At 48.3% G+C, this 14,036-nt stretch overlaps 1 protein-coding gene and 1 long non-coding RNA gene across 4 annotated transcripts in view; one reads left to right on the forward strand and one right to left on the reverse strand.

The window, feature by feature from the left end:
* Window positions 1–915: 915 nt before the first annotated feature.
* On the reverse strand, window positions 916–11,791 carry LOC120501722. Of its 2 annotated transcripts, none has more exons than XR_005627383.1 (3): window positions 11,155–11,791; window positions 10,441–10,614; window positions 916–2,430 (listed from the first exon to the last, which is right to left on the reverse strand). It is a non-coding gene; the product is annotated as an uncharacterized LOC120501722 (long non-coding RNA). The 2 variants fall into 2 exon arrangements; XR_005627382.1 differs by having other exon boundaries at window positions 11,335–11,782.
* An 887-nt stretch (window positions 11,792–12,678) lies between these two features.
* HIPK2 (homeodomain interacting protein kinase 2) overlaps window positions 12,679–14,036 on the forward strand; it is a 126,275-nt gene continuing 124,917 nt past the window's right edge. For both annotated transcript variants that reach the window (XM_039708316.1, XM_039708318.1), the window contains exon 1: window positions 12,679–12,887. In XM_039708316.1, the coding sequence (XP_039564250.1) occupies window positions 12,869–12,887 (19 nt within the window). In that variant the 5' untranslated portion in view covers window positions 12,679–12,868. The remainder of the gene's footprint in view (window positions 12,888–14,036) is intronic.

Genomic DNA, 14,036 nt, shown 5'->3' on the forward strand with positions numbered 1-14,036 from the left:
ACCAAGCTGGCAGCAATGGCACTTTGTGCTTCAAAGGGCCCCGACAAGCACGGCACTGCTATTTGTGTAATGGGCTGGAATTCTTGCGTGAGCAGTGCTACATAAAGGGAAAATCTCAGCATAATTACTGGTCCTTACAGCTTTTCATTCCTGAAAATTTGAGGGTAAGGAAATAGCTGTAAGGGTAAGTAGGAGATAAATGTTGGTTCATGGCACATTCCTTATTTAAACATTTTCAGCATGTCCCGGGGTTGCTGTCCCATAGGCAGGGCTTACCAAGGATGCAATTCCTTTCCTTTTCATCTCCAAATCACCAAGATTTCTCCTTGGACATCAATTAGAACCATCAGAGCTGATCAAAAAGAAAAAAAATTTTACACAGATCCTCCATCACAATTTCCTTTCTATTTTTTTGTTTTGTTTTGTTTTTATTTTCACATTTTAAAAATTAGTTTTGAACACTTCTTTCTTGAGTTTGTGAGAAAATTTCCCTTTAACCTCCCACAATCAAGTAATAATAGAAACAAAATACGTCCTTTTCTATATCCACATTAAGGAAATTTATGCCTGTCCCACTTAAGAACTAGCTCCTACAGTGACCTGCATTTTTTCATGTCATCTCCACTTTCTTGTGGGTTCATATTAATTTCTCTGTAGTGGTAGAAATGGAGTTCCAGGCATGTGTTTTTCTCAGAATCAGACTGAGACTGACTCTCTGGCCACAGCTTTGGTCAAGTTGGTCAAAGGGCTGAGTTTGCCTGAGAAGCAAACTGTCTCTTTAGCGCCAGTAGCCAGAAGAAATTCTTCCCATTAATGCCAGCCAGGCTCCAGCAGCCCTCTGCTTCATGGCAGTTCCTGTCTCCAAAGAGATCAAATGCTGTCTGACTGGGACATCTTCCGTGATCCTGCTTCTCCAAAGAGATCAAAGCTTTCCATGCTGTCTGACTGGGACATCTTCCGTGATCCTGCACAGGCTGGGAATCAGCACCTCAATTGATTTCCGCTCTCCCAGTTTACACAGCTTGTTGGATTTTGGAAAACGTTCCATGGAAAAGGGCTCAGCAGCAGCTGGTGTGAAGGCCACACAGGCCATTCTGTGGGCTCTGCTCCCAGTGCCACCGGTCACAGAGCTGGTGCCACGGCCAGCATGAGGGATGGGAGCAGGATGTGATCCCAGATGGAGCCAGGGGTACCAGGTACAGCCTGGCTGAGCTCACAGGACAGAGCTGTTCACAGCAAAGCACAAACCTCACTTCTTCTCAGGTGCCCACATCTGAGCATGAGCAAGGGGACAAAGTCTCCAAGTCGAAGGGGCCAAGCACTGTGGATGGGAAGAGCAGAGTCCACGTTCCATAATTTACCTGCTTATCTCAATATTGTCCCTGGCACCACGGTGCCGTAGTGATTGGAACCCCATAAATACCAGTGACAGACAGTAATTAGCACCCCATACACACCATCCACACATGGTCTTGCCACTAGGAAGCAAGAACAAGTTTTTCATATCCAACTGGCTGAGCAAGCCTGAAGGTGAAAATAACAGGAAGATGTAAAAAACACTGTTTGAAAACAAAGATCTTCCTTTGGAGTCAAACTTTTTAATGAAAACAAAGCCTAAACCAGCAGCCTTGTACTAGTAGCCTTTGTCTCCAAAATGCCCTAAGTCAGTTTATACATGGTTGATAAAAGGGTAGTTGATTGATTCATTACAGCCAAAGGCACAGCTCCTAGGAATGCATGGTGCTTAATATATTTTCTGGGATCTCTTTGATCTCTGCTGGAGGTTGAGGAGCAGGCTCCAAATTATAAGGTATTTTTGGAATTATATTGAGACCATTTTTCAGAAAAGTCACCTTCAAGTCTCCAAGATTCTCTCTGGAGACACAGGGATGGTGGAAAACTTCTAGCATGACAATTTTATCTGAGGGAAAGGAATATGACCAGTCTTAAAGGAATTCAAATGTCTGTCCAATCACATTTGGACAGACATTTGAATGTGGACCTAGGACCTAAAGTTTTCAACACATAAAACCTAAAGCACAAGTTTCTCTGAAGGTACGTGGAAGCAATAATAGATTTACAAATCTCTGTTATCAGCTAGAGGAAGACAGGCATCCTACAAAAGGGAGAAACTCACCATTCAATTCAGTATGTTAAATTCCACAGTGTGTTAAATTTGGGTTAACAAAACACAACAGAGGCATGGCATCTGCTCTCTACCACTCCCCCTCTACACAGAGCCCTTCCCATCCCCCTGGTACCTCAGAGCCCAGCATGTCTTTCACTTTGTCCTGTCTGACAGATCCTGGTCACATTTGGAGAGCTCCTGCTACCAGAGCAGTGGCTGAGTCTGCTGGAGTCTGGGGGTCTCCTCATCACAGACAGTGGTCAGCAGGACTGGAACCTTCAGTTCAGTATCTGACAACTGCTCTGCAAAGGAAGGCATGGAACAAGGAAACCTCCTTCAGCATAACTCCAATAAACCTCCTCCACAATACTTTAGAAACAGAAGACTCCACATTCACTGACTACGTTTACCAGAGCATTACAAAATATTAAATAGCATCTTTAGCAAAACAAGAGCTTTCAGGTATTCTCTTTGGTAGGCAATTGTCAAGGGCAGAGCTGCATGTCGAGTTTGTATCTGCCTTGAAACCTCCACTGACTTAATTAGGGTAAAATGCATGAAGTGTAGTCATTATAATCTGCTTTGCAATGACACAAACATATAAAAGCCATGTTCATGTGACAGGAGTGTCCAGATTTTGCATCCAAGCCTTTGACAAGATTTGGAGAGGAGAAGAAGGAAGGAGGGGAGAAGGGAAGATCGTAAGAATTGCTGAGCTGATATTTCTAAAACCCTTGGAAACAGCCGCTAAGTCTTTCGCTGCCTCCACCCTTCCCAGTAGTCTCATTATGGTAAGTGATGTTGCACTTATTTGAAAACTCAGGTTTTCATGAGGCTGGCTGTGCAGGGGAGCCAGCAGCACAAGTGGTGCTGAAGATCCCTGCTCCCAAATGCTGAGCCCCAGCTCTCGTGCCCCTTGGGCTCCCAGGAGCACCTCTGTTTTCAGGAAGCGGCTTGAACTTCTGCCTTAAAGTAAAAGCATATCATGACAGATACTCTGATCACAATGTCTAAATATAATACAAGGGAAGACAATTCAAGAGAGCTCAGCTACGCTTTTTAAAGCAACTGTCAGGAAACTGACTCTGTGGCTTGCTGCTTTAGAGTAAGATTAAATGAATCAGTCTCACCATTTGAATGCGTGGGAAGTCAGAGACAGCAAAGTGACAACTAAGGACAGTTTATTTATAATTGGGCCCTCCTTCTATAGCTGTTTGTGCACAAGGCCTGTGCACTAAGTACAAAAGTACCTGCCCTTTATGTAAAATTACTCACAAGTGCTACGTGTACGTCAGGTGGATGGCTTTGCTGGTTTGGCTGATTACAAAGTTCATGTAATTATTGAACTGTCTAGTAATGTTTGGGGAAAGAATACAGCTTATTACGCAGCAGCTTCAAAAGGCTCTGACTCCATGGTCCTTCAACCAGGACTCTTTCACAACAAGGAAGAGCCTGGGCTGGGCATTGCTGCCAGGAGATGTCTGGAGGGATGGCATGGGGACTGAGGCACCATCAGTGCAGCAGCTCTGCAGCCAAGGCAGCTCTGTGAGGGCTGGGGGGTGACACTGAGGCAGCATTGGAGGACTCTTTATGAGCAGAGACCTTTGATATTTAAGCTGCAGATCCCCGCTCCTTGGCTAAAACACTTCTGATTTTAATCCAGAGACTTCCAAAACAAGGCTTGTCACCGAGGGTCAAGAGTGCTGTAGCTGCAGATACAATCAAGAGCTTGGGAGAAATTCAGTAGTTTATGGTACTGTCTGAATAATGAGCCCAAGTGGAGCAGCATTGCAAAGAGAAGTGGGTTTGTCAAAGGAAAAAAGGTGGGTTTTTCATCTCTATCTCCTCAGGATGTGATCCTCATATTTTAAAATGTCCTTCTGAGTGAGTGAAAGGAAAAATCCACAAATCTGAGATAACGCTGCTGAGAGAAGTACCAGGGAGTGGCTGAGTCCCTTGGAAAAAGTGCAGCATTGCTCTTTGCCCAGCCTCCAGGTGGAAAAGTCAATGGAATGAAGCTGACCTCAAGCTTTTATTCCTCCCCACTTTGGCAGGCTTTAATCTATAGCATCAGCCTGCACCCCTAACTGGGAAATATTATTAAAATGACATTAAATATTAAGAGAGACAACACAGCATCTCTCACAGTGAGGGAGCTCCTGACACAGCAATCTCGTCCTAATAAACTGCCTTGACAAACAATTTACTTATGTTCTTATTTCAATTAGATGAACTACATTGCAGCAGTAAGGGTGCGTGTGGCTGGGTGTTATTTTGAGAAGTAGTAAATATTTATTCCTCTCCCTCTCTGTGGGAGAGGGTGGGCAGCAGGGTCGCAAGACAAGACCTCATGATCACAATTTTTAAAGCTGTGATAGTCACAGGCTGTGACTAATCAGCAATGCACAATGCTTTTGTGTCAAACTTTCACCAATAGCTTATCTTTTGGTACAGCATTAACAGTGGTGGACATCATGGCCAGGTTTGGCTCTCATAGTGATCTGGGCAGGAAAAAAGGATAATATCCACTGCATAGCCAAATAAGTGTAAATACCAGAAGAGTTTTCCACCCCTGGCCAGAAGGCTCCCGCCAAGCTCAGGGCTGTGTTGTGGCTGGCACTGCCTGTACCAAATGCACTCCTTGGCCCACAGTCCCTGAGCACACAGAGTCCCCAGAGAGATCCGTGGTCAGGTCATGGGCTCCGTTCTCCAGGCTCCCAGGTGAGCAAGGCACTGGTGCAAAGACAGAGAAAAGACTGCTGGAAGGTACTTGGAAATTTAAAGTAAAGAAAATCTCCATTTCTGCTTTCTTGGAAACTTTGCCTGCAATTTCAGATATTTTCTGTTGACGGCATGAAAGGCGTGGAAGTAGACACGTGTGCTTGTCTTTGAAACACTGCTGGTCTGATGGCCATTTTGGGAAAGGGATAAAAAATGTTTAACTTTGGAAAAGCAGATGCTTTCCAGAAAATCCCTTGAGGCTCTACACATCGCACAGGCTGGAAGCCACGAGGTTTCTGTCAGCACATCCATACTTATCCCTGAAGTATAGCATAGAAGATCAGCTCTGGCAAAGTGCCACAGAAAATTTTATTACTTTAAGGTCACTGTATTTGTTTTATAAGGCCTGACCAAAATTTTTACCTCAGTCTGTATAATTTTTTCCCCCATATAATAAAATGTCTCTCTTTGAAAAGGCTTTTTTGGAGGCTGAAGAGTAGAGGGAAATCCCTTCCCTTGTTGCTGAAGCCATGTCTGAGATGAAATATAGCTGCTCTTCACTGGAAAGGCCACGCAATGGGATTTTTAAGGTGGAGTGTGAAGTGGAATAAGTAAAGCTGAGCAGTGAGGTGGGGTACATGAGTGGGCCAGGCAGGCATTGCCAAGCAGGAATTTGGCTTATAAATCATGATGTTAATAACTCCATAGAGCCTGTAATGATAGGGAACCTCACCTAATGCCTCATCAAAAAGTCAACACACTTTGCAGAACTGGGCATCCCTCATACAATCCTCTACAGCACTTTATAGAGTGAATCACAGCCTTGTATGGAACTTTTTATTTTTATATATGTTGCCATTGTAATCTGAAATAATCCCTTCCTTTCCCTTTGACTGGTGTTCAGGAATGGATTTTAAATGGGCATTAGTTATAAAACTTCAGATCCAGAAGCAGAGAATTGGGAGTGCAAGATGATTCTTCACGTGTGCATCCACATCCCTACGGAAATGATTTGAAGTCTGGAGAATGTGTTTTGAGAGGCTGAGCCAAACTGTCCTCTGAGTGGTTGCATATGTGTCCAGGGGCATCACAGCATCACCAGTACCAGCAGAGCCACACAGGCTGGCAGGAGCTCAGGCTCTGCCCACGGGGCCCTGCTGATGCCACTGGCCATTAAAAAGGTTAAGTTGGTGCTGGCAGAGACTGTCCCTCCCTTGGAAATGGCACTTTCGGTAAGACAGAGAGCATGAGTCAAAGTTTAGGGGATACACTGATGGTTTCACCAAAGGAGGATGAGGCTCTGCAAAGTGAAAACAGGGTAAAATTTAGAAAGAGATAATTTGAAACATTTCCTGTTTAAAAATTTGGAAAAAAAATATTGGGGGAAAAGAAGTATGGAAATAACTTTATTTTCAGCAGGATACAAGGACTACATTTAATTTTTTGTTGTGTAGAATGGGAATTTTCTTTCCTTGCTGTAAGTGTACCTTTTAATACAGCTTTACTGGTGGAATAATTAACAAAGCCTGCATCACAAGTGTGCTACTCTCAGGAGCTAGGTACTGATGTGCCCTTTCCCACTGCAGCAGAGGTAGGAGGGTTTCCAGTGAGCTCTGGGAAACAGGGGTCTCTCAGGAATTCCTCAGCACAGCAAATGCACCAGTAGGTGCTATTGGTGATTTTCACCAGAAGGATTTTCTTCTGTGAGTTTTTCTCTTTTCCAGCCAAGGACAAACCTCTGACACTAGCCGACATTATTGTTTGAAGAAAGATTGAAATCTCGTGATTCTGACATCCTTTTATTTTTAATTTCCACACTGCAAATGTCAGGGGAAAAAATACCCTAAAAATTATACTTCAGAAAAGTCTATAATTACTTCCAATTAAATCATGGCCCTGGTTGTTTGAAAGACAACCACAGCTAGAATTTCATTATCTGATAAGCACTTTTCTTTAAAATATATTTCAAAGTTTCTGTTATTAATAATAAGAAGAAAGGGATCCAAGACCCTGCAACAATACCTGAGCCAAATGCAAAAGCTCGACAATGGGAAATTGTGTTTAACCCCTCAAATGGAGAGGCCACCTCATTTTTAGGGCATTTATTTCAGCCATACTCCTGCTGGGGAGGCAAGCTGAGGGATGTGATCAGATGTGGTGTTAGGCTTGGGTGAGGTGACCCAGATCTCTGCCTTCCCCCGGGCCCTGATCAGGCTGTGCGCTCGCATCGCGCCTTCCTCCATCCCTGATACCCAAAGCATTTCACAGCATCTCTCCTGTCTCTCCTCACCACACTCCTGTCTCCATCATCTGTTGAAGCCACTGAGGCTTTATCAGCTTCATCTGGTTTCATAGTGGGAATTAAGTCTCATCCCACTGTAGCCCTGCGCCACAGACCCATTTGTCCCTGAAAGGAGCACTTACATCACATCAGCTGCATTGAGGAAGCCACTGATGTTCAGACTGAGTAAAAATATCTGACTTCTTATGAAGCTCCACTTGCTGGTGCATGGGATAATTGTGCTGTAGGTTTTTGTGGTGTTATTTTGAACTTCAGCTGTGACGGAGCCATCGGTCTCCAGCCCTACTCAAGCATGCAGCATATTTTCCATATGTGTTCAAAGATAAGGGCCTTCCCTCAGAACTTTACAAAATAAGCAGTCATATCCCAGCCCAGTACTCTGGCTGTTTTCTGGTGTGCTTGGAAGTCCATCTGGATCATTTGCTGTGTGAAAGAGGGACACATGGGCTTGGGGGAAAGGGCAGGGGGGCTTCCACAAAGTATCTGCCTGGCAAAAAGGCTTGTGGAGGGATAGGTGGATTGAAAGCCTCAGTCACTAGCAGCAACCCAAAATCCCTGTCACAAGGGACAGGATTTTCTCCAGGTAATGCCAAGAGGTAGCTTATAGCAAGTGTTTGCTAATGATGAACCTTGTGGGTCCCTTCCAACTCAGAATATTCTGTGATTAGCAGAGATGTAATGGACATAACATAGCAGGCTGCCTGGGCATCCACAACTTGCACACAGAACAGACATTCCTGCTATCTGTGGAAAAATCCTTCTCCAAATATTCCACATCACAATGGCTACTCTCTGAGCTAGTCTTACTAGGTGGAAAGAAATTAAAAATTGCAATTGACTCACCAGTAAAAATATGTGAGTGTACCCAGCAAATAATGTAGATTCCCTCAGCACTTACCTAATAATTTTGCTTTTAATTAAACTGTCCATTCCCTCACTGATTTACATTTAAAAAGAAAACAACTATGTGTATTTCACTGGGAAACCTTCCCCGGTGTTCAAAAAAAAGAATTTTGCTTTGCTTAACGTGAAAGATTTGGGGCCTGATCCTTGTTAACAACTTGCTGCATTTCAGCTCCACCAAAATGAAGCAGCATGAAGACAAATGGGTATGAAAGATTGTCACTGAAGGGGACATGCTCATCCTGTGTGCTTCCAGCCTTTCTCTTCTGCTTTTTTGGAGGTTTTTTTTGGTTTGTTATGTTTTTGTTGTTGGTGTTGTTCTTAACGTACCATACAGTCTTTTATTAGTACAGTTTTAGGCTCAATCTCTCCAAAGAAATAAGTCCAGTGGATGGACACTGAACCAAGAAACCTGGGAGCCACAGACCCCCCAGCTTTGGGGGGAAGAGGAATAAATTGCATCTCAGCAGCATGCACCTCCGGCAATGCCCCACAGGCAGGGTCTAGCAGAGACACCAAAGAAGAGCAGGTGATACCACCATAGCATTTCTGGCTCTGAGAGATCAAAAAGCATCTTGTTTCCACTCACACAACTCCCCTAAAAGAGGAATGACGATCAAAAATTATGTTTTAAAACTCATCTGCCTTTCTTCTTAAACTTGACTTCCAAAATCTGTAATAATTTCTAAGGGAAAAGAAAAAGAAGCCCAAACTCTCTTCAAATCCAGCAAGAAACAGCAGCTCCTGTTGCTCCCACTGCAGTTAAGGATAGGCTCAGGTTGTTACCAGCAGGCCCCTGGGACACACCAGTGAAACACCAGGTGCCTTTCTGGAGGAGTTACATGCCAAGACCACCAAGATTTGTGTATGTGGAGAGAAATTGAGACCCTTTGAGAGCCAGCCCAGTGCTGTAAAAAGGGCACCCCTCCTTTCCCTGGCTCAGTGCCTGCCACCACCACCCAGCAGCCAGGTCAGACATAGCTGGGCATGCTGCTGGTGGCACATGGTGCTCCATGACACAGCTGAGCACGCCATGCACCTGCACCCAGACTAGGGCTGTGTTTATGGGAGACCCAAATATGCAAATGGAGAAATGAAAAAACCTGCAGATGAGGCATTAAAAGGTGCTTCTCCGGTGCTGGCTTGCCATCCTCCCACAAAGTGAAGGGGACAAAGAGAAGAGGTAGTCTGTTGAGGTGGGAAAGTCTATCAGGATTCAAAATTTCAGTGACACTCCCTGCAGTCTCAGGCAGGAAGAGAGTGGACCATGATGTCTCCAGCAGAACAGCCTTGCCCCAGGGCTGTTGCAGCTTCACTGCTGACAACTGGCTCTCAACAGGTATGTGCACACCACAGGCATGTTCACACCACAGGCACGTTCACACCACAGCTCTGGCCTTGCCTCAAGGACCCAGATGACAAAGGGTGTAACACCTTTGCATGGATGCTTAGTTTTTGGGAGAATGGAAAGAAGGTTGTAGGCTCAGAGCTGGGCCATCTCCAGAGTGCATTCCCATCTGTTCACAGCAGTGGGGAAGTAGAGCAAGCGGTTGTAGCCCCTTAGCTCCAATCACATCCCCCAAGTCCTCTCTGAAAGAGACAGTCAGGACGAGGCCCCTGTGTGAGCTGGGGAGGAAGGCTGTGCCTAGTTGGGCAAGTCCCTGCTCCCTCTACATGCCCAGAAAACACCAGCATTGTCTATGCACCATGTTTTCACAGCCAGTCTGGGGCCGAGGTCAGGACCTGTTTGGGTTGAGTTTTATTTACCAAATGTGGCCTCATTTGGTAACAACATTTAAAAACACGTAAAATCAGAACAGTCCTTGTTGGTGAAAACGTGTCCATTAATTTTCCTATCTTTGGACAAGTTGTAAGTGGATGAGAATCTATAATGTCCTTGCTGATATTGAACCTGAGAGGCACTCAGGAATTGCTGTCCTGGACCAGCCAAGCAGTCCATCAAGTTCAGCACCTTTTCCTTAAGACAAGCAGATTACCTGTGCTTTGAAGCCAACAGCTTTAGCATTTGCCTAAGTATGTCACACACAGGTTTGGATGTTCCTGTGTCCCCCTTCGTGCTCCACCCACCAGCCACAGGGCCAGGGAGCACCCCTTGCATGCCCAGGCCACACATGGTGAGTCCTGCAGACATCTCTGATGACCCCTTCCTCCTTTTCTTCTGGGAAGGAGTGGGTTTGGTTTATATTTTAAGCTCCTGTGTCATGCCAGCTTTGATGGATGTGGAGTTAACAGAGACCCCACAGGCTGCGGGATAGCCGAGGGTGAAAGAAAGGAAGAAGAAACTATCAGTGCAGTCTCACACAGCAAAGACTGGTACATCTTCCCCCATTCTGCAGCTGAGGACAGCAAGGCTGATGCCACTGACCTGGAGCCATGCTGCAGCAGAATGCAAGGCCAAGAAGTGAAGCTGGTTCCCGTAGCAGCCCACTCCTCCAGTTTTCTCCTCTGCTCTTCTCCAAGGCTTCAACAAGACTTCTCCACATCTCCTCTTGTGGCTCCTCCTGCAGGGAGGCAGGCTGGGATCAGAAGCATCAGTAGCCTTGGGAAGCAGACAAGGTTTTCCATCATAAAGAAGGCAGCAGTACAGAATTACAATGACCAGAAACTTGTTTCAGTAAAATATGAGGCTTTCAACTCATGCCTAGAGCTGAACCCTGAGGGTCACCGTAGCTAAATAAAAGAGGGACAGGAAACAAGTCCAAATCCTGTGCCTGCTGTCATCTGCACACTTGCCCTCCATCTCTGGCCTGGACCTCCCCAGTGGTCCAGCTGAAGGCAGGTCCATTTCTTTCCAAGATTTAGTGGTGGTTAATCTCGGGATCAGTCTCAAAATGAAGCAGGCACGAGACGGGAGCAGGTTTTGCTCCCTCTGCTGTACATACTCCTCTAGTGCCATCCCAGCCCACTTTTGAGCCCTCAATCACCTCCACCAGCCCTGCGTGGCACTCCCTGACACATTTAAAATGTATCCTCAGCTTCATGTTGCAAACAGAATGCTAATGGGGCGTGAGACAGCTCTCCGGTAGTTCCAGGCATTTTTCAGGGGAGGGAGAAAAATCATGCAAAACACTGAAGATACCTTCCAAACAAAGATGGCCCACAGGAGCCTGGGGATCACATCCTGCTCCATCGGCTGGGCAGCAGGGGCTGTTCCCTGCCCTGCTTCTGTCTGCCAGCGTAGGCACCCGCAGCACCCCGAGACAAGGGCCAGGCTGGCTGGAGCGCTCGGCTCACGCTGAAATCCCCCAGGAAAAGTTACCTCTCGCCTCGTCCTCGAGACAGCAGTGGCAGTAGCCGGGAGTTGAGCCCTGCTGCGACCAAGCGCTGCGGTGGGACAGGTCTGGGTGGCACCAGCACAGCGAGAGGCAGCGTTTTGGGGGATCAGCAGGCACAGCAGGCACAAAGGGAGTTACGTCTTCACCGGTCCAGCCCCAGACTGCTCATCTGTAAGGAGCTCCAGGCAGGCAGATCCAGACGGCTCTTAATGCAGGATCACAGCCCGAGGTTTTGTTTCCACCTTTGCCAGAGGCTTTGCATGAGTCTCAGTTTCCTTTGCCTGCGTAATGGGTACCTGGTGACTGACCTTCCTTTGTAAAGCTCCTGTCAGGCAAAGGGGGCTCCTGCGCCTTCTCCTTCAGCTTTCCTCTGTGCGCCGACAAAAATGATGCTCGTCGGGTTGGTGCTCCTACAGCTCAATCGGAGAGAAGGATGATTTAAAATTAAAAAAACCGGGGGGGTTGGGGGGGGGGGGAGGGGAAGGGAGAAGGGAAGAGAGGGAGGGGAAGAATAGGCTGTCAATCTCAGTTAGTAAACACTTCTTTGATGTGGCTCCTATTAAAACAAAACAAAACAAAAACACAACCTGACTCCTAAAAGCAATAACGTATGTTTATTTTAAATGCATCCGCTAAATATTTACACTGCAAGCGAGCTAAACGAAAAAAAAAAAAAAGATAAATTGGAACTTTTGTCAGTGAACCAGATTGTGAAATGCCTTGAGGGAATAGAAGATTTATTTGGGGAGAGGGGGAGAGGTAGGAATTTTCCATGCTATTGTAAAGCATGAGCACAAATTATATGATCCCCACAGCCAGTGAGTTGCAAAGCTTCAATCAGCTGCCTTTTTATTTTTTTCCTTTCCTCTCTTTTCTATAAAGAGGAGGGGGGGAAGACAGAAGTGTTTCACCAACTTCTGTTGACTGTTCCTTTTTTCTCCTGATTGAAATGTGTTGTTAAACAAGATCCCACATAATCTCAGCAGAGGGTTTCTCTCGCTCGCTCCCGCTCCTTCTGGGAAGCCGCGATCGGTGCCATCGGCGCTTGATTATTTGCAAACTCCCTTCGCTGCTTTTTTTTTTTTTTCCTCCTTTTTTTTTTCCTCCTCTCCGTCTCGGTCTCCGTCTCCCTCTCTCTCCCTCCGTCTCTCTCTCCCTTTCTCTCACCCCCAGTGCAACTTTTGCAGGCGCCCCGGTACACGCAGCCATGCCGCGCTGAGAGCGGGGGCACGGCGCCAGCCCCCCTCCTTCCCTCCCTCCCTCTCCTTTCCTCCCTCCCTCTCTCCTTCCCTCCCTCCCTCCTTTCCTTTCTTCCTTCCTTCCGGAGGGCCGGCAGCGGGGCTGGATGTGCCCGGCTCCCCCCGCGCTGAGGTGGGCAGCGATGCAGAAGGCAGGCGGCAGCTTCGCCTCCGCCGAGAGACACCCGCTCAAGATGGCAGATGTGTGTTGAGTTTGGGGGGCTGCGATCTCGCGTCGTTCGTGGCGGCGTTGCCATGAATAACAGGCGTCCTTGCACCGATGGCCCCCATGTACGAAGGTAAGCCCCGGCCCGGCCCGCCCCGCCGGCACCCCCGGCCCGGCCGCAGCGGGGGAGGGAGCGGGGAGCAGGGGGTCCCGCCCCCCGGCTCTGCCGCTCCCCGGCGCCGCGGTCCCGGGCGCTCGGTCCCCGGCGGGGGGCGGTGGGTGAAGTCCGTGCCGGTGCCGAGCAGAACAATGAGGTGGACGGAGCTCGCCTTGCGCCTCCGTGTGTGTGTGTGTGTCTGTGTGCGTGTGTGTGTGTGCCTGCTGCCTGCCTGCCCCTCGCCGCAGTTCGCGTTCCCAGGACCGGCTGCCCCTCTCCGTTCGCCGGTTTCCCAGGAGTTCCCCCCGCCGTGGCTCCTCTCCTCCGAGGCGCGGGGACTCCGCGGCAGCGGCGGCGGGGAACGGGGCTGCTGGAGCCTGCTGTCAGCTCCTCTGGCTTCTGCTTCAGTCCAGCCCGGGCTGCGGCGAGAAGCCCAAGTACCCCAACTTAGTTTCTTTCAGGTTAAAAAAAGGTTAAATAATTATATATATATATATATATACACACACATTTATATATCTGTGTGTGTATATATACAGCTGTGTGTGTTAGATCGATGTGTAGTACAGGGTGTCTGTTCAAAAAGAAAAATTCAGAGATGTGCGGAGGTTAATTTAAATCCCCTCGCGACGCATTTACCCTTCCCCGTCACCCCTCCCGGCTCGGCGCTGCCCGGGCAGCGTTACATAAAGCGGAGGGACATCCCCCGGCGGCCGCGCCATCCCGCCCGGGGCCGCTCGCTCCGCGGCGGCGGAGCCCGGGGCGCGGAGCGGGGCGGGGGGGGCGGCACGGGGACACGCTACTTTCCTCCCCATGGCGAGGCCGGTGAAACTTATCTGAGGAGGAAATCGAGCTCGGGCTGGGCGCCCGCGCGGAGGGCGCTCGGCGGGCGGTGTAAAGTTACCGGTGGCCCGCCGGGTTATTTCTGGGCAGCCCCGGGCTCACCCGCTGCTCGGAGTTCGGACCCCGCCGGAGGCGGGCAGACAAAGAGGAGCATTTGACCGGGCCGGTGAGGCCCGGCCGGCGTTGCACCGCCGGCCGCGGAGCCCCCCCAGCCCCTCCCGGCCGGCGGGGTCATGCGGCGATTGCTCTCAAGTTCGCTCCCCCGGGCCGCATCCGGCGGCG

Source organism: Passer montanus, unplaced genomic scaffold (genome assembly GCF_014805655.1).
Source record: "Passer montanus isolate IOZ18808 unplaced genomic scaffold, ASM1480565v1 scaffold20, whole genome shotgun sequence".
Lineage (NCBI taxonomy): Eukaryota > Metazoa > Chordata > Aves > Passeriformes > Passeridae > Passer > Passer montanus.